This window comes from Chrysemys picta, chromosome 16, assembly GCF_011386835.1.
Source record: "Chrysemys picta bellii isolate R12L10 chromosome 16, ASM1138683v2, whole genome shotgun sequence".
NCBI classification, from domain to species: Eukaryota; Metazoa; Chordata; order Testudines; family Emydidae; genus Chrysemys; species Chrysemys picta.
The window spans coordinates 16,887,969-16,914,812 of record NC_088806.1 but is presented as its reverse complement, the minus strand read 5'-3'; the positions used below and the strand labels follow the sequence as shown (position 1 = coordinate 16,914,812).

At 49.4% G+C, this 26,844-nt stretch overlaps 1 protein-coding gene across 6 annotated transcripts in view; it reads right to left on the bottom strand.

Annotated features, from left to right (window-relative positions):
* The window catches only part of ST3GAL4 (ST3 beta-galactoside alpha-2,3-sialyltransferase 4), a 154,796-nt gene extending 131,177 nt beyond the window's left edge, over nucleotides 1-23,619 (bottom strand). For 2 of the 6 annotated variants that reach the window (XM_042851963.2, XM_065570453.1), the window contains exon 1: nucleotides 23,350-23,440. Coding sequence is in view for 1 of the 6 variants with exons in the window: in XM_042851962.2 (XP_042707896.2) it covers nucleotides 23,350-23,556 (207 nt within the window). In the remaining 5 variants the exon portion in view is untranslated. Of the gene's footprint in view, nucleotides 1-17,173; nucleotides 17,294-23,349 lie in introns of those variants that run through there. The other 4 variants (XM_065570449.1, XM_065570456.1, XM_042851962.2 and 1 more) reach the window with 3 other exon arrangements.
* Nucleotides 23,620-26,844: the final 3,225 nt, after the last annotated feature.

The window sequence follows — 26,844 nt, the reverse complement described above, 5'->3', positions numbered from 1 at the left end:
GAAGCTCTCTTTCTATAAGTCTATAATATGTAACTAAACTATTGTTGTATGTAAAGTAAATAAGGTTTTTAAAATGTTTAAGACGCTTCATTTAAAATTAAATTAAAATGAAGAGCACCGGACCGGTGGCCAGCACCCGGGCAGTGTGAGTGCCACTGAAAATCAGCTCACATGCCACCTTTGGCACGCGTGCCGTAGGTTGCCTACCCCTGGTCTAGTCTAACCCCCTGCCAAGCTGCAGGATTTCTTGTGTCTAAATCCAGATGGCTATCTAGCCTCCATTTGAAATCCTCCAGTGAAGGAGCTTCCACGACCTCCCTAGGCAGTCTGTTCCATTGCCCTACTGTTCTTACCGTTAGGTAGTACTTCTTCATAGTGCACAGTCAACCTGTGGAACTTGCTACCATGGGTTGTTCTGAAGGCCAAAAGTATAAATGGGTGAAAAAAGAATTAGACAAGTTCATGGAGGACAGGTCCATCAGTGGCTATTAGCCAAGATGTGCAGGGATGCAACCCTATGCTCTGGGTGTCCCTAAACCTCTGACTGACAGAAGCTGAGATGGGATGACAGGTGACGGATCACTCAAAAATTGCCCTGTTCTGTTCATTTCCTCTGAAGCGTCTGGCACTGGCCATTGTCGGAAGACAGGATCCTGGGCTAGATGGACCATTGGTCTGACCCAGTATGCCCGTTCCTCTGTTCTTAACCACAACCAGCCACAAATATGGCCAATTAGACAAGACACAGGGATACCTAGGAAGCAGGTGAGTAGATGACCTGAACACCTGACAAATGAGAGGATTACTGTGCCTCCCATTGGACGTCTACCGGCAGCTACTAGCTCTGAACACCAACGGCTTCGTGATCACATGGCCACTCGTCCTCTGCACAGTTCCTTCTGCTGTGGCCTGGTCAGCCACTGGGGTGGCCTGGAACCACCTGGCGTCTGCTTGCTGCGCCTGCTCCTCCACTGGCCATGACTGGGTGGGCATGTGTGATTTCCATCAGCACACATGGACCGTCAGTGCCATTCTGGGTGTGGAGAGAGCTGGTGCCTTCCTCGGTTTGGTTTAGACCAGAGGTTCCCAAACTTATTTGGCCTACCGCCCCCTTTTCAGAAAAAAAATTACTCAGCGCCCCCCTTTTCAGAAAAAAATTACTCAGCGCCCCCCTAGAAATCTACCTTCCTTAAGAGAACAAACAGAAAGATGCAGTGACAAATTTGCGTTCTTTTATGTATCTATATTTCTACCTACGTCTTACGATATAGTAAAGAAAGATGTGTTATTAGAATATCGCCCACGACATCAGGTATACAGTGGTTTTTGCGTAAGACGGCAAAAGACAACCAAACTAAAATACTAATGAAACTAATAAACTGGGTTTTGTTCTTTGCTCAGCGTTAGATATATGTATTTGATATTAAATTGTCAAATATCAAACTAAATTTATCAAGAAATAATTAATTTAAAAAATAATCAATATGCAATTAAAAATCAGTTATAGTTTTAATTTAGTTTGCCCTTATTTAAATAATTGTTCCTTATTCACACACGCCTTATTTACCAATTAACACAGATGATTCGATACATATAAATAAATGTTAATAGTTAACAATTTTTTTCGATTTCATTCCCGTTTTCGTTAATATTGTAATAAAAAATATGACAAATATATTGACTGTACACTTCAAATAGTACTGTACCGACACAAGCCTGCTACGATTTTATTATTAGTAAGCACTAGAGACACAGAAACGTATGGTAGATATGTAATAAAATGTATAAAAATACTCACGTGTAAATTGCTGTTTTATTGAAACAACAATAATACAATTTGCTTTGTATGTGATCCATAATCCGTAAAGATCGAAGGTATCGAATTATGAATAAAAAATTTAAAATACTTATTGCACTATTGTTAACTGCTTTTTCCACAATTCAGAAACAATCTAAATTAGATTTCATACGTCGCCTATTTATAGTATCGCATTGTAAACAAGTCATTACACGCACATATTCCTGCCGATGCATGCTGGACTTCCCGACAATGCGTGACATGCTCGCCTGCCAACACTTGCTTGTTAATTATAACCTGATCGGTTATAATTTGTGAATTTATTTGGAAAATAAAGTAAAGTAATCACTACAACTTTAACTCTATGTTACACAACAGATGAAACGTGTACGAACGTTTTTTCAAAATTTTCTTATATTCTCTTCTTTCTTTATGCTTCCACCGCCCCCTTATTTTTATTCAATGCCCCCCAATTGCACCTGAGGCTACTACTGCCCCCCTGGATCGTTCCAGCGCCCCCCAGGGGGCAGTATCGCCCACTTTGGGAACCTCTGGTTTAGACTCTTCTGTTCCTCCTGTCAGCCTGACTGTCCGGGGTGGCTACAATTCAAGATCTTGGTGTTATCAGCCATTTCCTGCCTGAGATCTAACGTTCCCTCCCCCTCACTGCCCACCAGGCTTTCAGGATTCCCGCTCCCTCCAGAACGGAACATTTGCAGCTCTGGATGCAAGTTGAGGGCTTTAGCCGGTCTGACATGATCCCTTTTCAGTAACCCTGTGTATAAACAACTTCCCCACAGGATAGCCTCTGCATCACGGGATGGGCAGGAAAACGGACAAGTGGCCCACTCTCACCTTCGCAGGGAGGTCTTCTTCAGCTCCCTGCCACCACGTCCTCCAACACAGCAATCGTCAGCCCTTCCTGCTTCTATATTTGCTGTCTACCTACACTTGCACCTTCTGATCGGGACATCCTCAGGGCTCCAAACTTCCATGCAAAGGTCAGGATACTTTCCATATGAACAACAAAATGGAAGTGACCTAGCTTGTATGTAGGTGCTAAGGGGATCCCAGAGTGTCATCAAGCATGTGGCATTCCCCTTCTTCCTGCAACTCTGGGGCTGGGAAGGGCCCCAGAGCCAATTACTAAAAGCCTGTAAAAGTTAGCTAGCCAACAGCCCCCTCCAGCAAGCTAGTCAGGCTGGATAGGCAAACTGTGAGCAACTCCATGTGGCTGTCCCTCCACTGTAAAAATCAGAGTGTCTACACACATTCCCTGTCTCGAGCCACACACTGCTCAAGACTGTTGCCTTGCTGCTGTGGACAGGATAAGCCACGTTTAACACCCGCTGTGCATGAGATCCTACCGTCTGCCAGGTGTGTAGCATCATCTGCTAGAACAGTGGTTCTCAAACTTTTGTATTGGTGACCCATTTCACATAGCAAGCCTCTGAGTGTGACCCCCTAATAAATTAAAAACACTTTTTTATATATTTAACACCATTATAAATGCTGGAGGCAAAGCAGGGTTTGGGGTGGAGGCTGACAACTCATGACCCCCCCAGGTAATAAACTCATGACCCCCTGAGGGGTCCCGACCCACAGTTTGAGAACCTCTGTGCTAGAACAAGGGTTAAACACACCTTGTTTTTGCAGGGCAAATAGCGCCTCCCCCTGGCACATAGTGAGCACACTGCAAGCAGCTCACAGTTTCACTCCCAAGGAGCAGCTGAGCCGGGTAACTCCGCTAAAGTGCACTCCTCTCCACCACCAACAGGACTGAGACCTGCCAAACTCATCTCATAGCTCCAGCAGCTGTAGAAAGTGATGCCCCCAATGGCGTCTCGAACTGGAACGCCTCAAAGGGTTCATGGAGCCACTTGAAAAAAATCCTGAGGCAGGAGCCAAATGCTCCTAATTATAGAAAACAAAGATGTGCAGGTTTCCACAATCAGTGGAAGAAGAGATCATTAATTGTTACACAACCCTGGGAAGAAAGGTGGGGCAGGAATGGCTGCGAGTGCGGACTACAGGAAGCAGATAATTGCTTCTCCATTTCTCTTCACTGGATTGAGTTTAAGGCATGTGACAATTCGCTGCAGAGCTACCCCATTCTGGGATGATCTGTCCATCAGACCTTGACCTCTCAGCACTGGCTTTAAGAGGTTATCGATGTGCCAGGAGCCCCTCTCACCCCCCCAGGGCAGGAACTGAAAGACACACATGACCACAGCAGCTGAAGAAATATGCTCTCTCCCAGGGATGGCAATTTTGGTTGGAGGTTTCATCACATGACATAATCTTTAATTCAAGATTAATCTTTAATTCCTGGAGATTCCAGGACAATCCTGGAGGGTTGGTAACTCTATCTCCCTCCCTTACACTGGGGGGCTGTGAGGTGGTCTGGTAGATCGGTCGGCATGGAAGGACACCTCACGCTCGAAGGGTCTGATTTTGTGATGTGGCTCCCCCAACTCCCCAGCAGCCTGCAGGAGGCGCTTCACAACTGGCATGTTCATGTCCTAAACGAAGGCCCTCTCAAAAGATCTCCCCCACCCCCCGCCATCCCCCAGCAGCCCAACCTCCATCCCCACTTGCAGGAGATGCTCTAGGAACCCACTTCATGCCCCTCAGACTGCACCCCAACCTCCCCTCCTCTCTCCCTAGCCACAGTTCAGAGCCCCAGGCTGCAATCAATCGATCTTGGACACGTTCTCAGATTAGCCAAATAAGGATCCACCTTAATGGATGGATTAACCTGGCCAGTCTCCCTGCCAGAGCCCACACCCCCAGTGACGAGAGCAGCAGAACAGACCCAGTCGGGGTGGCACAGGTCAGCCTCAGTCCCTTCCGCTTCCAGCTTTCCCCGTGCCTGGGGAGCTGTGTTTCTCCAAACAAATGAACCTAATTCTTAGTCCTAGAGATGTCAGAACCTGCCTATCCCAAACCAAACCAAAGCCGTCTGTTAGGTGCGCACTCCTTGCAGTGTCTGTCTCTTTAAGAGCATGATACACACACCCCAGCTACATTCCCAAACAAGGCACATGTCTATTGTTCCCTAATGAGGACATGCCTGCACTGTTGGGCGGGGAGGGGATAGTCTTCTAGAGCAGCATTTCTCAACAATCAGTCCATGGGCTGGCGCTGGTCTCCCTGACACAGTTTTGAAAGACAGCAAGCAGGTCCCTGGTATCAAAACACTGCTCTAGAGGATCAAGATAATCTCGTCACTCAGGAATCTTAAAAGAGGGGTGGGTTCTTCCCAGCGTTTCATTTTTACAATTGTGGCTCTGACCTGGATCCTCGCTGCAATGTGAAAGGATCCGATCGCACCCCTTTATATATATATATATATATATATATATATATATGGAGATATACCTATCTCATAGAACTGGAAGGGACGTGAAAGGTCATCAAGTCCAGCCCCCTGCCTTCACTAGCAGGACCAAGTACTGATTTTTGCCCCAGATCCCTAAGTGGCCCCCTCAAGGATTGAACTCACAACTCTGGGTTTAGCAGGCCAATGCTCAAACCACTGAGCTATCCCTCCCCACTGCATAATGCTCCCAGGATCAGGGACAGGGCTATTAGACAGAGGGAGCTCCTGGGTTGACAAAACCCCTCCTAGGGGCTAGGCCAATTTGCGGATTCGTCACATGTTCCCCTGCCACTTTATACGATTTCCCTGACATGACTGCATTGACACTTGGAAGCAAATCATTCACCACTGGCACCGCCTTTCAGTGAGATTTGGCTGAGGCCTGATCCTGATTCAGGGGTGCGGAGCATCCCCATAGCCAATGGGCATTAGGAGCAGCCAAGGACACGCTGCAGCTTGCAGGATCCAGCCGAAGTGATCATTTACTGTACACGTCTAGCTCCATAGGTGTAGCTGACATTTCACAACCATGTAGGAAGACAATGTTCCTGGCCCAGGGCTTTGACAGTCTAAATTAGATATTAATTACTGGGGATTACGAGCAGGCTGTAATACTTGTCAGTTGCACTGAGCTTTACAGATATCACCCAATTAATCCTCAAACCCCTCTGTGACCTAGGTCTAATCCCAAATTTCTATGTATTCCTCTCTCCATCGCTTAATGCAGAACTCTCCATCGCTTAATGCAGAACACTCCCCCCCGCAGCTGCAGAATGCATTAGGAGACTCATCTCATCCCATCAGTAAGAGTTCTCACAAACTCGGCAGCTCTGACAAATCCTCCAAGACAACATGGTTCTGGATTCTTGCCTCCAGTAACTAGAGGGGACAAGAGCAGAAAGGTTCCAACCCCCAGGAGATGGGTTGCCTGTAGAGAGACAGTGTGGGCCAATGAACGCACTCTGGTCAGAATGAGGAGACCCAGATTCTATTTCTAGTGCTATCACCCACCTCCTGTGTGACTGCGGGGAAACCGAGGCACATCTGCCCATCTGTAAAATGTGGGGAAATGCTCTAAAAAGATTTCATTTTCAAACAGTAAGATGTTTTAACAAAGCACTAACCCCATTTTACAGATATAGAAGCAGGGGTCGGCGACCTTTGGGAAGTGGTGTGCCAAGTGTTCATTAATTTAAGATTTTGCGTGCCAGTAAAAGATTTCGCGTGCCAGACCGGCAGCGCGGGCGGCAGACGGAACCCCAGATCGGCAGCGGGCTGAGCCACTCAGCCCGCTGCCGGTCTGGGGTTCCATCCACTGGCCCCTGCCAGCCAGATCTGTAGCAGGACAGCTAGACTGCTCTGTGGTTACCTTCAGCACATTGGTAAGTGGATCCACACAGCAAGAACGATTTAGCAGGCCCTCCTCTCTCTGACCTCTGTGCAGTGCATCATCCCCTTTGCCTCTGAGGCACGCCCCTCAGGTACTCTACATTCTGCTGAGAGGCTACGACAGGGGTTGGCAACCTTTCAGAAGCGGTGTGCCGAGTCTTCATTTATTCACTCTAATTTAAGGTTTCGCGTGCCAGTCATACATTTTAACATTTTTAGAAGGTCTCTTTCTATAAGTCTATAATATATAACTAAACTATTGTTGTATGTAAAGTAAATAAGATTTTTAAAATGTTTAAGAAGCTTCAATTAAAATTAAATTAAAATGCAGAGCCCCCTGGACTGGTGGCCAGGACCCGGACAGTGTGAGTGCCACTGAAAATCAGTTCGCGCGCTGCCTTCGGCACGCGTGCCATAGGTTGCCTACCCGGGGCTATGACATTGCAGCCCAGATTTACCTGGAATACAATCCGTGGTTAGGCAGCCAACTTGAGTCACAGCTGTGATGGCAGAAAAGCTGCTGTGAGTACACAATCTGAACTATGTTACTTGAATCAAACTGGTTACATCGACCACGTCTCTCACCCGCTACAAATCACTGTTGCAGCTGTAGTGTGGACAGGCCCTTTCTCCCAAGCAATTGCCAAACACAGCAAGTAGACATTCAACAAATTCTCTCCAGCTTCCAATGCCTCAGTCAAGAAGCCCCCAAAGAGTACAGTCCTTGGTCCAGGTACTTTTAGGCCATGCTCAGTTCATCTAGGAGCCAGAACCAGTCAGGAAAGGGGAGAAAAATTGCAAACATTTTAAAGACGTTATTTATTCTTAGTCACTCATTGAAAATCATTGCAAGGGTTTCTGAGCCAACTGTACCTTCAAACGCCACAGCAGGAATGTATTTTACCAGAGGAAAAATACATGAGTTAGCTATGTAAAGGGAAAACAAAGCCGTTTAACCCTTTGATTACAGGCATTTTCCAAACAGCTTAGGAGAATGTGTGATTTTTTATTGTACAATTGCAACTCAAAAGATAGAAGTGCGATGCACTGTAATTGGGTGATATTGCTCAGACTCTAGAAAGAGAAGTTTGGGGGGAGGGGGAGAAGTAAATGGATTTCTTGTTTCAAAACGATCTCCAAGATTGCAACAAGTTAAACAGGCAAGCAGCGAAGTGTTCATTAACAGAAAGCTCATTTAAAAACAATCTCAGGGAATGTGGTTCTCAGAGAGGAGTACACAGAGGGAGCGAAAGGGCATGGCAGGACTCCTGGGTTCCATTCCTGGCTCTCCTCCTGAGACTTTGGCCAAGACACTTTTAAAAACAACTTGCCCTTCACTAGCATCTTTCATGGGAGGCTCTCAAGGAGATGTCACAAACACTAATGAATGACGCCTCAGCCCCCATGGGGCAAGTATATCCTGTAAGATAAGAGACTACAGAACAATCAGACTCCACTGCGGCAAGACAGATATGAGACTGCAGAGAACTGGCGTACCCAGAGCTTGCCAGGCACATGCAGAACACAACTCAAAGGAAAGATCACTAGTGTAAAAGCCAGATACAAGAAACAAAAGCAGAGAGAATACCCCTCGGAGCTTGGCTTGAAGGCTCAGAGGGGATAGGGTGGTTTTGCGGAAATACATCAGAAGAGTCAATTTCAGGGGCGGTGAGGAGCTAGTTAAGTGAAGGATAATGCTGGCTCAAGAACAGATGGGGCAAACTGACCATGCATAAATTTAGGCTGCAAATTGGAAGCCGGGAGGCAGGCTCTGGAACAGTCTCCCAAGAGGAGCAGTGGGGGCAAAAAACCTCACTGGTTTTAAGTTGGAGCTGGATATATTTATGAAGGGTATTATACCACGGGGTTGCCTGTGATAGCAGGAGCCTGGACTTGATAACCCAGGGAGTCCCTTCCAGTCCTGTGGATAGTCTAGGTTTCCCCCACCCCATCTCCTATGGGGAAAGACTGGGTGAAAACAATGCATCCATCACAGCCTTTAGGTGTGCACTTGTACGCAGGGCCGGCTCTAGGCACCAGCAAAACAAGCTTGTGCTTGGGGCGGCACATTTTTAGGGGCGGCATGGCCGGCGCCAGAATGCCACCCCTAAAAATGTGCCCCGGCTGCCCTAGCTCACCTCCGCTGCTGCTGCCACGGCGCGCGAAACAGCTGATTCGTGCGCCGCTACTCGCCCTCCCTCCCAGGCTCTCAAGCATGGGAGGGAGGGGGAGCAGCGGCGCGCGAATCAGCTGTTTCGCGCCCGTGGCGGCTCGGGGTCTCCCCCTCCCTCCCAGGCTCTCAAACCTGGGAGGGAGGGGGAGATCCCGAGTGGCCGTTTCGCGTGCCGCTGCTCCCCCTCCCTCCCAGACTTGAGAGCCTGGGAGGGAAGGGGAGAAGCGGCGCCCGCGCCGCGGCCACTCGGAGTCTCCCCCTCCCTCCCAGGCTCTCAAACCTGGGAGGGAGGGGGAGACTGCGAGTGGCCGTGGCGCGGGCGCCGCTTCTCCCCCTCCCTCCCTCCTAGGCTTGAGAGCCTGGGGGGAGGAGGCAGGGCTGGGGATTTGGGGAAGGGGCGGAGTTGAGGTGGGGCCGGGGGTGGGGTAATTAAAGAACGGGGGGGGGGGGGCAAAATTGTTTTTGCTTTGGGCGACAAAAATCCTAGAGCCGGCCCGGCTTGTACGAGGCCTTTTTTAAAGCTCCCCAGGAAAGCTGTGACTAAGGGCCTGACCCTGTAACCACTACCAGGCATAGTGCTTAGTCTCTGTGGGTGGAACTCCAAAGTAAGTGATACACTCTGTAGTGGCGCGTTCACAGCTCAGGTCCTCAATACGTCACAGAACAGGAAGATAAGACCTTCCCCCAAGGGAATCCAGCCTTCAGATACACAGACACGTGACCTGGACAAGTAGGGTGTGTGCACATCTCAGAGGGCAGAACTGGGCCCAAGGGGTGAATGATCATCACACCAAGAGGGAGAGAGTTGGAGGAGAACCCAGATGGCTGCAGACATCAGCCCTCCTGGGACACCCTAACCCTGCCAGGCGATGTGAGAGGTCATATGAGGGAGTTGATCATTTTAAAGAGAAAAAGGCTAATGTGACAACTGGCACCTTTGTCGTGGCTGGGGACCGAACCGAGAACCTCCAGAGCTAACAACATGTTACAGTTTGTGTTGAAGGAGTGAGTTGCCTAATCTAGCAGCTGTAACAGATTTATAGCCTCTATGGATCAGGCTCAAAGAGGGACACGCTGAGCGGTGGGTTACATGAACTTAACTCCTCTCCTTTGGGCTTCCCACTGCATCCTCTCCTTGTGCCCATTGCTCATCTCTTCATGAGCAGGGGCCGTTTGGATTCCATGCTGAGGGTGGCACCAGAGACGCTGACGCTGCTCAGAAAAAAAAAAACCCTAGTAATCCCACTAAAAACAGACACGGGAATCTCTCTGCAAATGAGGCTTTTATGTCAGAACCAGCACCTCTGAGCCACATGCCAGGGCAGCGAGCTCGCTGCAGCGGGGGAGTGGCAGAGAGAAGAGGAATGAGAAGTAAGCCCAGATCAGACCAAAAATCAGTTCCTTTTCTTCTTTTGTTGGCAGCTAGAGAGTCTTGCCTACAGTAAATGCTAGGAGAGCTAAAGAACACTCAAGAAACTGACAGCACAGAAACCAACTCCCTAAGAGGAGATGCCAATGCACAGAGTCAGAGCACACCCGCTTTCTGCCCTGGAAACCTTTATCAGCTTTATTTACCAATAATCTTCAACCGGACTGAAAGTTCAATAGCCTCTCAAGGAGCCACTTAAGCCGCCTCCTTCACTACAGGCATTTGCTTGGGTGGGAGGAAGGGAGCCATTTCAAAGGTGGAGACACAACTTTCCTGGCTTCAGTCCCATAAGCACGGCCATTTTGAAGGCCGTTTTCCACAGTACGAACCCAAGACCCATTTCGTTTTTTCCCCCCCCGTAGAAAGACAAAGCCATGAACACATGGGAAACCTGTGCCATACACCCCTATGTTTCGGGGAGTCTGATTCATTCCATCCAGGCAGATCCTTCCCCTGCCTGGATGGAATGAATCAGACTCCCCAAAACATAGGGGTCTTTCCCTCTGTTGCCTGGAGGTTTGAAGAGAAGTTATTGTATCCCAGCGCTACTGACGTTTAAGGGACATTCCCAGCCCCATGATCATAGAACCATAGGACTGGAAGGGACCCCAAGAGGTCATCTAGTCCAGTCCCCTGCACTCATGGCAGGACTAAGTATTATCTAGACCATCCCTGACAGGTGTTTGTCCAACCTGCTCTTAAAAATCTTCAATGATGGAGATTCCACAACCTCCCTGGGCAATTTATTCCAGTGCTTAACCACCCTGACAGTTAGGAAGTTTTTCCTAATGTCCAAGCTAAACCGCCCTTGCTGCAATTGAAGCCCATTGCTTCTTGTCCTATCCTCAGATGTTAAGGAGAACAATTTTTCTCCCTCCTCCTTGTAACAACCTTTGGATTGGAAACATTCAGTTATATCACAACAGCAGCTGCAATCGGCACAGCGCCTTCCACCTGAGCAGGTGCCAGGGCTCTTTCACAGCAGTGCAGCGTGAAAAGAGAGAAGAGTTCATCTCGCACGGCTTCAGAGAACGTGGCTGCACACCTCCAGCGGGGTTCAGGAGGGTGAGACGGGTGGAAAGTGCATGCTCAAGGCTTAGTTTTTTGCTGTCTTACTCCAATACCTTGGCAACCAGACTGGAGACAGACCGAATGGCTCCAACTCCTCCCGCACTGTCGCTGTAAAATGGCCTCTCACTCTCTGGCTGTTTGAAGGGCTGAAGTACCCTTGTCATTTCTCGTTTCCTTGCTCCAGGAGGAGGACTGCAAGTGGTAATTGTCTGTATGGACCGTTAATGCATTGCAGGCACTTCTGATACACCCAACCTTTACCCTGACATTTCTACTACTCTTCAGTGGTTCACGTACCGGGTAATAACCTGAGAGGACCCCACATTTCTAGAACTCACCTGGCTCTTTATTAAGAAAACTAGTTGGAGATTATGCAACTGCAGCTAGCATTCTAGTCATGTGCACAGAGACTGACTTCTCGATGCCTCTTCCAACCTCTTCCCTTCAGCACCTGTGCACCTCCTTCCAAGTTCCACGCAGGCTACTACGTTTACTGCCCCTTTGGCCTGAGAGCTTAGCCAATATTCAGAGCCTTGCAAATTGGTTCTTTTCAGAGGAGAAATGGATGATGTGAGTCAGGTACATTATTTAGCTCCACCCTGTTTATTTACAGCAAGGAACGTCCACAAACTCCTGTTTCCAGTGGAACCAAGCAGCAGGACGTTCCCTTGCTCAGAAATCCCCATTCCTCCCTTTGCATCGAGCTCTGCCGCTCTGCACAGTCTCAGACCATGCTCACAACTGCTTCTCTGTCTGTCTGCTGGCTTTCTGCCTCACCCACATACCTTGCCAAACAATCTCCTAACCCCTGCATTTGCAATCAGCCCACACACCTATAGCTTCTGATCAGGCTTGGTCATGAGGCCTTGCGTGGTAGCATCTCATTTCCAGCTATCACTACCTAAAGGGATTTAATTGCTCCTGTTGTTTAGCCTGAAAGCAGGATTCTTAGCATAACCATGGGCACTAACCAAGTCTGCAATTGTCTATAGATCAAAGCCCATCTTGATGGCAGCCATTTACACCTGACAGCATAACAGTAGTTCCCTTCACACCTGCCCTCTGCTTCACCCACTCTAGATACTTGCCTCTTCTCTGTGCCATCCGGGTGGAACTTTTTGGCCGGGGAGAAGATCAGGCATCACTGTACTGCCCTCCATACCAACATGTATGTTTCGTAGCTTCCTCACTAGATGCCACTTTTGAGCACCCAGTCATGAATGCAATTCTTTCATTCACCAAAATGGAAAAAATTCAGTGGTCAGGGAGCAATCTTAGCCACACACAACATAACCCTGTTTTTCTAAGGCGTTTACAGGAAAAAGATCCAGGAACTTGGATAAATGGGGAAGAATTCACAGGACTCTTGGGAAATAAGACCAATCTTCAGCTACACAGAGATCAGATAAGTGGGATTACATCACAATTTTGTTTTCACAACAAAACCCATTGCACAGCATCACTTTAGGAAATAAGAGATTGCAAAACAATAAGATTGCTCAGGGGGTTCCCAGTGAGAGGTAAATCTCTGCCAGTCTAAAGAAACCCAAACCGTGGCGCTTGGAGCAAAGTCTTATCAGGGACATGTACCAGGCTTTGTCTTTCAGTGACGGAAATGAGACCAGAGCAACAGGGAGGCATCTGAATTCCCGAGGCACACGGTAATTGACAAATACAGTAAGCACCCTGGACCCGCCAGCAGGGAGAGCACCAAGGCTGGGCTTGAGGCCAAAGGGATGAGGATCGTTCGATGGAATCAAAGCAGAAAGTAGGAGCGAGGTATGTGAGCAAGCCGCCGCCGGTAGAAGAGCAACACACGAGGATGGGCTAGACACCGAAGTAAATGGTATTCTCCAGAAACAGGGCTACCACTGAATCAGAGGGGCAAGTTTTCTCCCCTGCGCTTCACCGGCACAAAGCCAGTCCAGCTTGGCAGTGTCCCCAGCTAACGGCTGACCAGCAGCCTACCTGAAATGAGTCTGGCAGCTCTCAGTCAGGTCCGTGGCAGACAGGCATCTACCATGGACGGGGGAGGCTAAGCCTCCCCTATGCCAAGCCCTGACCCCGCCCATGCAGCGTCCTCTCCCCCAAGCTGAGGTTGGCGAGCGACCCTGCGCTGGGGCCGGCGAGCGGACCGGTGCTGTTTGGCTAGGGCTACTCCGGCCGCGGGGGGGCTCGAGGATCCAGCGAGCACTGGGGAGGGGAGGGGGGACTTTGGTGAGAAGGGCTTGGGCAGAAGGGGTGGGGCTGCGTGGCTAGCCTCCCCAAAGTGGGGGGCTCATGCACCACCCATGGCCATCTACCATATATCGCTCAAGCCACCAATCACAAGTGACATCCCCTGCGGGCAGGCTAAGCAGAGGCAGAGGATTGAACAGGCCATAGACACTGCATTATGCTCTTGCTCCTCAGGGTGACAGGACTGAGGCCTACTGAGGTTTGTCTACGCTGCTGCCGGGAATGACAGCAGCCCGGGAAGACAGACTCAAGCTGGCACACTAAAAATAGCTGTGTGGACGCTGGCGGAGACTCGGGATAGCCACTCAAGCTCAGACCCAGGTTGTCAGATGAGCCTGAGCCGCCACGTCTACTCTGCTGTTTTTAGTGCACTCGCTCGAGTGCGTCTACCCAGGCCGGGAGACTCGTTCCCAGCTGTAGTGCAGACGTACACGACTGCCTGGAGGACGCCGAGGTTGCACTTCCAAGAAAGTCAGTGGCAAGGCTAGAGATGGAACCCAGCAGCTCCTAGCCCCAGGTCTCCTGCTCAGACCCCTCCGCTCTCTGATCACAGTTCAAACACCTAGCGCATGCCAGCAACACCGCACCAAGCAGAAACTGCCTCCCGCAGAACACAGAGAAGAAGGAAAAACAAAACACTGCAAGAGGAGTTAAAACCAGCGCTAGATTGAGATAGAGACGTAGCACCGCGTCACTACTGTCAGGACTAACAGGAACATTCGAGACAAGCACACGCCTCTGATCAACCCCATTAAGAAATTAAACAAGAAACTGAACCAAAAGAGACCCCTTTTCCCCCCAACATATTACAGGGCAGCTTTACTCGAACACTACTGCTAAGGTCTGTTTGGAATACATCCTGAGCCAGGGTCTAGATCCATTTTACAACATTTTAACTGTCAGTTTCAGTGTGTTACTCCCAAGTGGATAATAATCAGTGCCTCTGTTTCTAAAAGTTCAGCAATCAGCGATTTAGCCAAAAATGGTAGCTCTGGGAGACAGCTTTTAAGTTTCTGATCAGCTACCTACCTGTTCTTTAAACAAATGTAGAAAGAGAAAGTTGCTTCGATGTGATTACATAATCCACTCCACTGCGTATGTAGAAAAATTTAGTCACCATCCAGTAACTGGAGCTCAAAGCCTTTGATCCTCACGCACAGGGAACATGGAGACAGGACACTAGATGGGGAGGGCTCCAAGTTATTACAGAGAATTCTTTCCCAGGTGTCTGGCTGGTGGGTCTTGCCCACATGCTCAGGGTCTAACTGATCACCATATTTGGGGTCAGGAAGGAATTTTCCCCCAGGTCAGATTGTCAGAGATCCTGAAGGTTCCTCTGCAGCATCAGGTCACTTGCAGGTTTAAACTAGTGTAAATGGTGAATGCTCTATAGCTTGAAGTCTTTAAACCATGACATAAGGACTTCAGTAACTCAGCAAAGAGGTTAGGGGTCTATTTCAGGAGTGGGTGGGTGAGGTTCTGTGGCCTGCAAGGTGCAGGAGGTCAGACTAGATGACAGAGACCCTGCTGCACCCCCAGGTTTGAAGTGATTTCCATCATATCCAAGGTTTACAGCCCCCCCCTTGCTACACAAATTGTTCTAGCACCCTTGCTAGATGATCACGATGATCCCTTGTGACCTTAAAGTCTATGCCTTAAAGCAGAAGAGTTGCTTGCAGTTTCCAATCTGAATGGCAGAGCAGTTGACAAAGTCAGCGATTTGTCTGCTTTTGAAAAGCCGCTTGATTTAAAAAAAAAAAAAAAAAAGAGTTGTAGCACTACAGAGATCCCACCACCATTGCCCATCAGAGAAGAAACTAATTTCTAGACATTAATCTCATTTTAATTATTAGAGCTAGATAGGAAATGATTTCTCCATCCCAGGAGAGTTTGAGATTTCAAAACATTTTCTCTGTCCCAAATCAGGATAATCTCAAAAACATTCATGAACCAGTAACAACAAAAATAGATCAGGTCAGTCAAAACATTTTATTTTAATAATTGCACAGTATTTTGTTTTGACGTTGAACTTTTTATATTGAACCTTTTTTTAGTAAGAGGTAACTCAAATATAAAAATAAAAAAATATCAGTTGGAACCAAAAAACAAAACACTTCTCATGTTGAAAACGTGGAAACGGGATGTGCCACTAATTTCAAAACCTTTTCAAAAGTTTCGGCAAAACCAACCCTTTCATGCAAACAGCTTCAAGAATCCCCAGCAGCTCTGTTAATGCCGTGCTGAGATTCACAAGAAGTGGCAAATGCTAGTCACTGTATTCTCGAGAACGTTAGCACCTCAAGACGACGGCTATATCCACGGGCAACGCAGGAGCCACTTACCCTGCCTAGGGAGAGGAAGTCTGGCCCACGCACCTGCTGGCTACTGGGCACCATTGCTGTAACAATCACTATCACAGGCAGCTGGCCGGGTTCGAACCCAGGGCTTTCCACACAGAGTTCTCCCCACTGAGCTCAAGGACAAGTCCATTTTAGCGGCGGGCAGAAACGGGTGGTCAGACCAGCCACAGAACCATAGAATACCAGGGTTGGAAGGGACCTCAGGAGGTCATCTAGTCCAACCCCCTGCTCAAAGCAGGACCAATCCCCAGACAGATTTTTGCCCCAGATCCCTAAATGGCCCCCTCAAGGATTGAACTCACAACCCTGTCACTGAGCTATGCCTCCCCCCAGAAGGGGCACATGCAAAGACACTGAACACAAACTATCAACCGCTGCTACTCCACCAGCAGGGGCACTAGTGAAGACAAGGCATTGATCTTTTTTAATCGCCGCGTCGTCTCACCCTGCTCACAGGCAGCCAGGCAAATTGTGCAGATTTGGCACAGTTCCAAGGCAGAGCCAGGTGCGGCCCCCCAGCTTAGGCTGAGTTTTCTTTGACATTTTGGGTTAATTCCAGCCCAAAACTTGGAGGAAAAGTTTCAGGGAGGTGCAAAAAATGGCATGAATTGAAAGCCAAGGAACGTTAGCCCAGCTCCGTCCCTGACCACATGCCGCATCTATAATAGCCATCACCAGGAAACCTCCCCCGGGTGGCAGCAACAGCGGGAATGTTACAGCAGGTGGGACAAGGGCATTTTTACCACCGTATTGGCTAACCAGATGGGGGAAACTGAGGCACAGAGGGATTAAGGCCAGGCTTTTCCAAAATTAGCCACTTGAACCTAGTCTCCTAAATCTGTATTTAGCCCTAAATAAGTGACCTGATTTTCCAAAACGCTGAACACCCAGCAGCTCCCACTAAACACTAATAATTAGAATGAAGTTATTTGTTCCTAGGAAACCCGATTAGAGACCAAGACCCCCCTGTGATAGACATTCTACCTCCCATTCCGGATACTTTTCATCGGAGCACACTGGCTGCACAGCTCAGAAGAGACCTTAGCACTGAAGACTTCACCATGCGTTGCTCTAACCCAGTGGTTCTTAACGGATTTATCATCGGGGGCCACATATGTGGCCCACAATGTGTTATGTGGGCCGCATCCAATCCTACCTGCATGGCCCTGAGGATGTGATATGGGCTGCAGCTCTGTGCTGATTAGGCCACAAGCAGCCCGCCGGTTGAGAACCACTGCTCTAACCACTGGCATATGCGGCAATCGATTGAATCTGCATCCACGTACCTCAGGACAGAATTGTAAGATCTGTAGGTAAAAGTCATGGCACTTACTCATTTTTCTATTGACTTAGCAGCAAATGTCTCTTGGCTGGGAGCAGCTCCCATCTAGCAGTGGAAGATCGTGTCAGAGGGACCACAGCACTAGCCCATACCTATCCTGGGAGCGAGTGATCTGCTTGGAGTGGAGTGTAACTGCACACTGCCTGTGCTAAGAGGCTGGTTACTTGGGTTAGTTAGTGGGAGGGAGGGAGGGGCGCTGGTTGGCTCTGTGAAGCATGATGCTGCCAGCGACAACCATCAGGAAGATACCCGGCAGAAACTGCAAAGCCACAAACGGAAAGAGGCTGAGCACAGGGTTCATTGCATCAGAAACTATAGTTCTATTCCACACGAGATCACACGGCCACAGTTCCTGCTGCTGAATCAAGACCAGCTAAATTGACAACCAGGGACTCTGGCCCAGCCCCACAAAGAATCAGCAGCAAAGTTAGCAGGGATGCTGCTAATGGTTTTGCAGCCAACCCAGAAGCTCCGGCTGGTGTAGAAGGTGGCCACCTACTTGCTCAGCGGTGTGGGGGGGAGAGGGTGTGTGTGGGGGGATGCATTAGACCACTGTGCCCCAGACAGCTGAGTACTGCAGGGGGGCATTTCACCACCCTAGCCCAGACTGCTCCTAGACCTCATTGCTTGGGGGCAGGGCTCTCAGCCTTGGAACGTCACGAGGCCTCTTTGCTCCAGCTCTTGCAGAGGGCAGAGGGCCTTGTGAGCTTGAGGAAGGCCCTGGCCACCTGGAGGGAAGGGCATCTGGAGGCCATGCTCTTTCCAGCCATCATTGTCAGTTTGGGGGGGCGGGGGGTTCCTTTAATGCAGCTAAATGCACCAATAGGGTTCTGAACATAGGGAGAGTTTAAGCGTACCTGCACTGCAAGGTGTAGGCAGAGACTACAGATCCTGTGACCTTAGCGGCCCAAACCACCACATGCACAGCTGGGCTTTCTGGGACACATCTGATATCCCGAGTGTGACGTTCCTCTGGTGTTATCTGGACCGGTCATCCAATCCTCAATTCTGTGAGCCAGCCTTACCCTGTTCTGCTGTGAGAACCCCCACTCCCGGGCTGTTCACACACAGCCTTTAGCATGTAAGCTGCTCCCAGCACATGAGTGAGCACTTCTGGCCAGCCGCTTCTTGGATTGTGCAACCGAATGATACTAGCCAATATCTCCAGTCCCAGACACAACCCTAGGAACCTCCGTCTTGTAGTGTCCAGTTATGCCCACTGTATCTGTAAGCTTATATGAGTTCGTCAATTTAACAACGAAATTGATATGTACCAGGCTTGTTATCCTAAGGGGAGCCTCTGACATGCTTCAAACCAAACGCACTGCTTCAGGTAGAACAAACAAACAAATTTATTAACTATGAAAGACAGATTCTAAGTGATTATAAGTCAAAGCATAACAAGTCAGATTTGGTCACATGAAATTAAAGCAAAACGCATTCTAAACTGATCTTAACACTTTCGGTGCCCTTACAAACTTAGATGCGTCTCACCACAGGCTGGCTGGTTGCTCTTCAGCCAGGCTCTCCCCTTTGATCAGCGCTTCAGTCGCTGGGTTGTGATGTCTGTAGATGTAGGTGGAAGAGAGAGGAAGAACATGGCAAACGTCTCTCCCTTTTACCATGTTCTTTCTTCCCTCTTGGCTTTGCTCCCCCCTTCAGGGTCAGGTGAGCATTACCTCATTGTACTCCCTCACTGGACTGCCTGGGCTTGTTTTAAGCCACGAGGACACATTTTCAGCCTCATAACTATATACATGAAGTTACAACCTATAACATTGCTATAACAACAATGCTCAGTGCATCGTGAGCCTTCCGAAGACACCCGATATGACAAACTTTGCATTGGATACCACAGAATCATATAAGGGTGAACATGGGGGTGCAGGGTGTTCCCCCGAGATACAGAGTGTCACACCGAGCCCTTAGAAGCCCCATACAGGCAATGACTTGTTTGTATTGCTCTATATACTACGCACTGAAATGCAAGTACAATATTTATATTAAATTGATTTATTTTATAGTTATATGGTAAAAATGAGAAAGTCAGTATTTTTTCAGTACTAGTGTGCTGTGACACTTTTGTATTTTGATGTCTGATTTTGTAAGCAAATAGTTTTTAAGTGAGGTGAAACTTGCGGGTACGCAAGACAAATCAGCCTCCTGGAAGGAGTACTGTAGTCTGGAAAGGTTGAGAGCCACTGATCTACACATCGCAGACTAAATAAAGCCCAGGGCAGTGAATGACTAACGTCTAGCAACCCGGATTCCACAACTTACCCCTGGGACACCAATTCCACAGTGTGACTGACCTTGACATGAGGAAATGGCTCCTCTCCTCTACCCCACGAGAGTTTTCCTTCATTCAGTCTCATCCCATTCCCCTAAGTTCTTCCTTTCCAAAGCACCCTGTGTGATCCCTCCTTCCCTGTTTAATCAGCATGCATGGCGCTTGCTAACACGCTATGGGTACAGTGGAGACAGGCCAAGGCCCTGGAAACCTGCATTGTTGAGATCTGGCACCTAGCTTGCGGTTTGTTTTCTTGTAAGCAATAGAGCGGGAGGGAGAACAAGAGGGTGGCCTTGGAGCAGGGAGACGCTGGTAGGCTGGTCCAGACAGAGAGCAGCAAGCAACGAGAAGCAGGGGCATGAAGAGGTGGACAATGGAGGCATAAGGGGTTCGAGTCTACCCATGAGTAGGGTCAGAATAGGAAATCAGGACTGTTATAGGAAGGGACAACAGCAGCCTGTCACATGGGGCAGCATGAGCTAGTGGTTAGAGCACAGGGTCAGGAGACCTGGGCTCCAGACAGGGTTCTATTGCTGGGTGACCTTCGGAAGCCATTTTGCTCTCTGTATGCCCCAGATCACACCCACCTGTGTGAGGTGCTTTGGGAACATCAGACGAGAGGCACTAGACGTGGCTCGTATTCTGAGCATGCAGACTCTGCTCCCCATCCACCACTGAGGGGACGCACACCTTTGTCAGGAGCCCCTCGCCCTTGGCAGGACTTTCCTGGCGTGAGAGTTACCCAGATCTTTATGCATTGTTCCCAGCGCAACGCTGCAGTGTGGCAGGAAGGGCTGCCCCCGGCAAGTTCCCATCTCGTCTACACTCCACAACCACCGCAAGATCGCTTCTCCACCTCACCCCTTCCAAAGCACCTTCCTCCCCGCACATCACGTTACTCCTCACCCCCCCCATCCATCCCACATACTAGCTTGGAGTTCTCACTGTTTGCATCCCTAACCGATTCACCCAGCGTCTCTATCCTGCAGTGCCCATTAGCGAGCTTTGCCCTGCTGCTTCGTCCAAACTATTTGCCCTACATCAGTCAGACTCCTCAGGCAAGTGATTTCCTCTGGAGTTTCTACCACACTGAGCACCACTCAAAGCAATAATAATGCTGAGGAAGATATCTAACAAAACAAAACCCAACAGTGCCCCCTGCAGGTCCCCGATGGGCACTTCACATGTCACTACCTGGGCATTCTTTGCTTCCAGCCCATCAGCAGGCGTTGGAGCCATTTAACAGGGCACTTGCTGGTAATGTAGTCAGCAGGTCCATGACTATGTAATTCAGGCCAGGACTTCGGGAGGGCCTGAGTGGTGATCCCACCACTCAAGCTCTCCTCAAGTCCTGATGCTAGGTAGTACAGCCAGCCTGGGAGCTAGAGAGGATGACAAGATCTGTCTGCATCCAGCAGCCTCCATAAAACACCCCCTTTATATTCATTACAGCCAGATCCTATCGCCAGGGACACTCCATTGCCCAAACCAATTTCAAGTGTGTTTGTTGAGAGGAAAATGCCGCACTGGACATAGCAGGTGACAGCTAATTGCCTGGGCCCCAACAGGCCACGTGTGTTTTTTGAATCGCCCATTAGAGGAAAAACCTGTAGAGCAGCGGAAAGCTACTCCACCATCAGCAATAACAACGGGTCAAGCCATTCTCAGCAAGGCCGCACCAGCTCCTGGGGAGGAGCAAGGTGGAGTGTGCAGCCTGAATGAGGAAGCCTTCCCTGGTTGCCATGGGGAGGATGCACATGGAGGCCGGGACTGCCCGATATTTACGATCGATCAGTCCCATCTGGGGGCTGCCTACATCCCAGGGCAGAGCCACCCGTTGAAATTAAAAACAAACTCAAACCCTTGCCCCTGACCGTAGCCTGACAAGGAGGCAGCCTACTTCCCTTTCCTTCTCGTTTCTCTTCATCGCCAGCTTCCACCCACAAACCACTTCCCTCATCAACTCAGTCCCAGGAGCCGCACACATGACAGAGCAGGCGCCACAGGAGGTGGGACTCGGGACACCTGGGTTCCGTTCCTAGCAGGTACTGGTTTGCTGCTTGGCCTTGAGCAAGTCACTTACCACTGCACCAGATCTCCCACGGGGAAGGGATCGTTATGCCCTTCTGCCAAGCAAAAAGGTGCTACAGAAGCACAGTGGCCTATTAGGCAAGGAAACCTCTCAGGAGCTGCAGTCAGAGGAGGTTCTGAGAAGGGTTGGGGCCTTGTAAAGGAAGTTGGTTTGATTTACAAATCAATCATGCTTAGTGTTTGCTACTGTTATCGGTACATTCCAAACACACATGCATCACTGCTCCCAAAATAGGGAGCCACGGAGGGAGGCAACACAGATTAGCTCATGTCGCCAGCAAGTCAGCAGGTTGCTGTGCTGGACTGTTATTGGTGGTGTAGGAGGATTCTAATGCACATACACAGGGTTGAATCCTTGCATAGTTATACACACAGCTGCGTGCCTGCATTGAATCTAGTCCATTCAAACCTCCTCCCAGACGGTCTGATCCTTAAATTCACCATGCCCTCTTCCTGACAAACCCATCCCACGCAAGACCCCAAGGGACAACTTGGGATACTTTCTTCTTCCCCACCCACGTCCCAAGATTTCTGAATTTCCAATGGCTCTGAAGGGTTTCTCCTGCAGTGGAGCATTTAGAGCTCATTCCTGCGTGTGCATTACAGGGACCTGAACCCTCAGCAGAGACACCCTTTTGCAAAGCAACAAGTAAACAGGGAGAAATTGAAAAGCAAAAGCCAAATTCTATTTGCATCAGCACCTACACCACAAATCCCTGGGGCTATTTGCCGACACACAGATCTGCAATGCCCAAGTGCGACTATTAGCCATATACTTAAAGGTGTGACACATTGAGAAAGACAAGGTGGGGGAGGTGACATCTTTTACTGGACCAACTTCTGTTGGTGAGAGAGACAAGCTTTCAAGCTACACAGAGCTCTTCTTCTGGTCACATTTAGAGGCACCCAAATTAATCTCTGACCTGGTTTTAGGACTCCTTTTCCCAGATAAGCTCTGACCTACAAAATCAATGCAAAACCTGCTTAAATAATAATACTGATTTATTGCCAATATTCTAATCCAGCAAGACCAGTTTTTTTGAGTGCCAGACGCTAAGGAAAACCAAACTCGTGTGTGTCCGTCTGTCCCCGTCCATCTGTCCCATTCCTGTGATTTTCTTTTGGCAGTAAGTTCCACTAACTCAGCATTCATCTAGTTGTTGTCACAGGCCTTCTACTAGCTCTCCCATGATACCTTCTCGTTCGTTTCAGAACCACTGGAAGCTCTTTCCCTCACCAAGCGGACAGTGATGCGGTGCGCAGATTAAACACATGCCAATACATCACCCTTTCTGAGTCTCATCTTTTCCAAGTCTGAAGTTTGGTGGTGGCTGTTTATTTTATCCACCACCAACCCCCTTAAGAAGTCTAGATAACCAGATACCCCAAACGAGCCCATCAAAAAAACCTGTGGTATTTCCTCACCACATCCTTCTAGTCTTAAAATCAGAAAAGCAGAGAGAGGGGCCAGGGTCCAAGTTCAAACACATCCAGAACATCTCAGGCACAAGAGGCTTGTTCCCTGCAGTGCTTTAAAGGTGGATTCTGGATCAGCAGTGAACAAGAGCCCAGTGTATGGACGTCTTTTGTTGCAGCCTTTAAATCCGCTTTAATTTTATTTTTAGCTCAGGAGCAAACAAAAACAAAGGCAAAACAAAAGCCCCTACTGGGTTTGCCCCAGGCAGCATGTCAATTACACTCCCCCCCCCCCGAGTGCTGCAGCCAGAGGAATGCAATTGACCAATTTCCCCCTTTAAAACGACTAGAGCTTGGGGTGGGTTCTCACCATCAAGCAGCCATCCGGGTGCCGAGGGGGAGGGGGTTTCCGATCCGCTATTTGCTGGCCAGAACCGTCTGCAAAGGGAAGAAAGGATTGTAATCCGAATTGTGCGGAGAGGGGGCTGCAGGGCTCCCCGGAGGAAGGGCTGCCGAACGCAACCGCTTTGCAAGGAAGGGAAGGATGCGAAATAATGGCACTGTGTAAAGTTAGCATGAGCTGAGAAGAGAGCGGGGGGAGCAAACGGAGGAGGTCGGTCCGCCCCTGCTGACCACGCTTGCGCAAAGAGCAGCTGGCAGCCTAGGCCAGCTGTGTGTGTGATGGGGTGGGGGGAGCAGGAGGGAGATGCCAGGAGTAGGTGGGGGAAGGGGATTGATCCTGGGGAGGTTGGAGCACAGAGGGGTTCCCCCCCCCCAATCATCTCCTGCTGCTGTGCTGGGTGCATGAATGAACAGTAGGCGCCGAGGGAAAGGGCTGTTCCCAAGATAAGAATAGCCCCATTCATAACTGTCTCCCTTTCCCAAGATCTCCGTTTACCTCTCTCCCAAGGGAGCCGGGACGGGGGTGGGGGTGGGGGGAGCGTTGATCCTGTTTCCCTGCTTTGGGGTTGAAAAAAAAGATAAATCTTTAAAATGCATCCGATCTGAGGAGGGGGGTGGGACTCACAGAAATCCCCTGCCCTAACGCCTGTCTCTTTGTTTCCCTATGCCCTTCTCCCCTCCCCCCAAGATACAGGCCCCTCCGAGAAGATAGCCTGGGTTGCATGCAATCTCCCAGTGCAGCACAGCCTGGGGGCAGTTCACCAGGGAAAAGCATCTCCTCCCCCACCCCCCAGGTGCGCTCCTGCCCCCCTCTGGCCACCCTGCTGCTGTTCTGGAAGACCCCCAGAGCCCATGGGGTTCTGGCACTGGCCTGACATGTGAAGGCATAGGCCCTATGCTGGGCAGCTTGCAGTCTACAATTAGACAGGGCTAAGCAGCAGGAGAGGAAGTTGCATGGGCTGCTCTTGTATAACAAGTCCCCCACAAAGAGCCTAAAATTCAAGGGCAGCTCTGATGGTCTCCTGGCTCCAGGGTCTCAGTGCACTTCGTTGCCTCACGGGCCCCGCAATGAGGGTCTTTATCCCCATTGTACAGAGGGAGAAACTGAGGCACAGAAAAGCACAAGGTCTTGGCCAAAGCCACAAGGGGAGTGCAAAGCTGCTGGGGGGAGGTATTTGCTAAAGAGGTTCCCCCATGTCTGCATTTGAAGAGCTCCCATCCTGCTCACCTAAAGAGGGGAGTTCTCCTGGAGATCTCAGTGAGGAATGATGGTCCATCAGTGGGAGACCAGGGTATAGTTCTCTGCTCCACCACAGCTTTCCCTGCTTGAGCTTGGGCAAGTCTCTTTGGCTTAGATTCACAAAGGTATTTAAGCCCTAACTTGGCTCAGATTCACAAAGGTATTTAAGCTCCTAACTTGGCTCACATTCACAAAGGTATTTAAGCTCCTAGCTTCATGGAAACCAATGGGAGTTAGATGCTTAAATACCTTTGAGGATCTGTGTCTGTTCCCCATCCGTACAATGGGGATAATAGCACTGCCCTACCTCACAAGGTTATGGTGAGGTGCTCAGATACTACACTCACGGGGGCCAGATAGGTACCTTAGAGAGATCAGGGAGCAGTTTCTTTCCGAGAGATTTCTCAATGTCCAAGAAACAAGTTCCAGGTGGGGGTCCTTGCATAGAGCCCAGCCAGTGAGACAGTGACTCAGAGAACTGGCTGAGTTCTCATAGAATCATAGAATATCAGGGTTGGAAGGGACCTCAAGAGGTCATCTAGTCCAACCCTCTGCTCAAAGCAGGACCAATTCCCAACTAAATCATCCCAGCCAGGGCTTTGTCAAGCCGGGCCTTAAAAATCTCCAAGGAAGGAGACTCCACCACCTCCCTAGGTAACGCATTCCAGGGCTTCACCACCTTCCTAGTGAAATAGTGTTTCCTAATATCCAACCTGGACCTCCCCCACTGCAACTTGAGACCATTGCTCCTTGTTCTATCATCTGCCACCACTGAGAACAGCCGAGCTCCATCCTCTTTGGAACCCCCCTTCAGGTAGTCGAAGGCTGCTATCAAATCCCCCCTCATTCTTCTCTTCTGGAGCCTAAACAATCCCAGTTCCCTCAGCCTCTCCTCATAAGTCATGTGCTCCAGATCCCTAATCATTCTAAGGCACAGGCAGAGAAAGCATTCCTGATGGGAAGCTGGCAGAGAAAGCATTCTTCATCGGGGATTTATCCTGCAGTGACCTTCTCCGTGACCTGTTCGCCATTGACAAATGAATGAAACCATGGGTATAATAACTGGTACCATGACACCAACCAACCAGCCTGCTCTGGCTTCCGATCCTGTCCAATATCCCCCCTTCTGACAAGTCCTTGTACAGAATCTGCTCCTTATGGTGCAAGATATGCCTCATCTGTCCCTGGTTAAAGATGTGCCTAACACACCAATCTACCATTTTAGCCCAAGCCATCCCCGTTTGGACAATTCCTTTAACAAAACTTGATGTCATCTCCAGGTGCCACAGGAGCCAATGCCTATCTTATGGCAGATCCAACAGTCCAGCCCACGGGTTTTGACCTTCCATCCCATCCGTGAGCCAAGCTTACTCTCTTGAAATGTAGAGTGATCAGATGTGCTGCAAATGACTAGAAGTGGGACTTTCACAACTCTCCCTTTTGCTGCTGTGGCCAGTCAGAAGATGCAGGCCACCTACTCGCAGGCTGCACCCATTGGGCTGGGGTGCCTGGTTCCCCCATGGGCTTGCACAGTGCTCTTCCCTCAGCAACTGAATGGCCAAGACTCAGACTTATGTGTCCAATGACAACCAGCTTCATTGACAAACCTATCAACAGTCACTGAAATGGTTATGATTAGCAGTGTTAATAAAACAAAAATTATCCTATCAGTACGTTAGAAAGATAATGGAGCAAATAATCAAGCAATCAATTTGCAAACACCTAGAAGATAATAAAGTGTTACGTAACAGTCAGCATGGATTTATCATGAATAAATCATGCCCAACCAACCTAATGGCTTTCTTTGACAGGGCAACAAACCTTGTGGATATGGAGAAGTGGTAGATGTGGTATATCTTGACTTTAGTAAGGCTTTTGATACTGTCCCGCATGACCTTCTCATAAACAAACTAGCGATCTACAACCTAGATGGAGCTACTATAAGGTGGGTGCATAAGTGATTGGAAAATTGTTCCCAGAGAGCAGTTATCAGTGGTTCACAGTCAAGCTGGAAGGGCATAACGAGTGGGGTCCCGCAGGGATCAGTTTTGGGTCCAGTTCCATAGGCACTGACTCCATGGGTGCTCCCAGGGCTGGAGCACCCATGGGGAAAAATTAGTGGGTGCTCTGCACCAACTGGCTGTCAAGCTCCCCTCACCCCCCGCCCCTCCTCCCCTGAGTGTGCCGTATCCCTGCTCCTTTGCCTACCTCCCAGCACGCTCC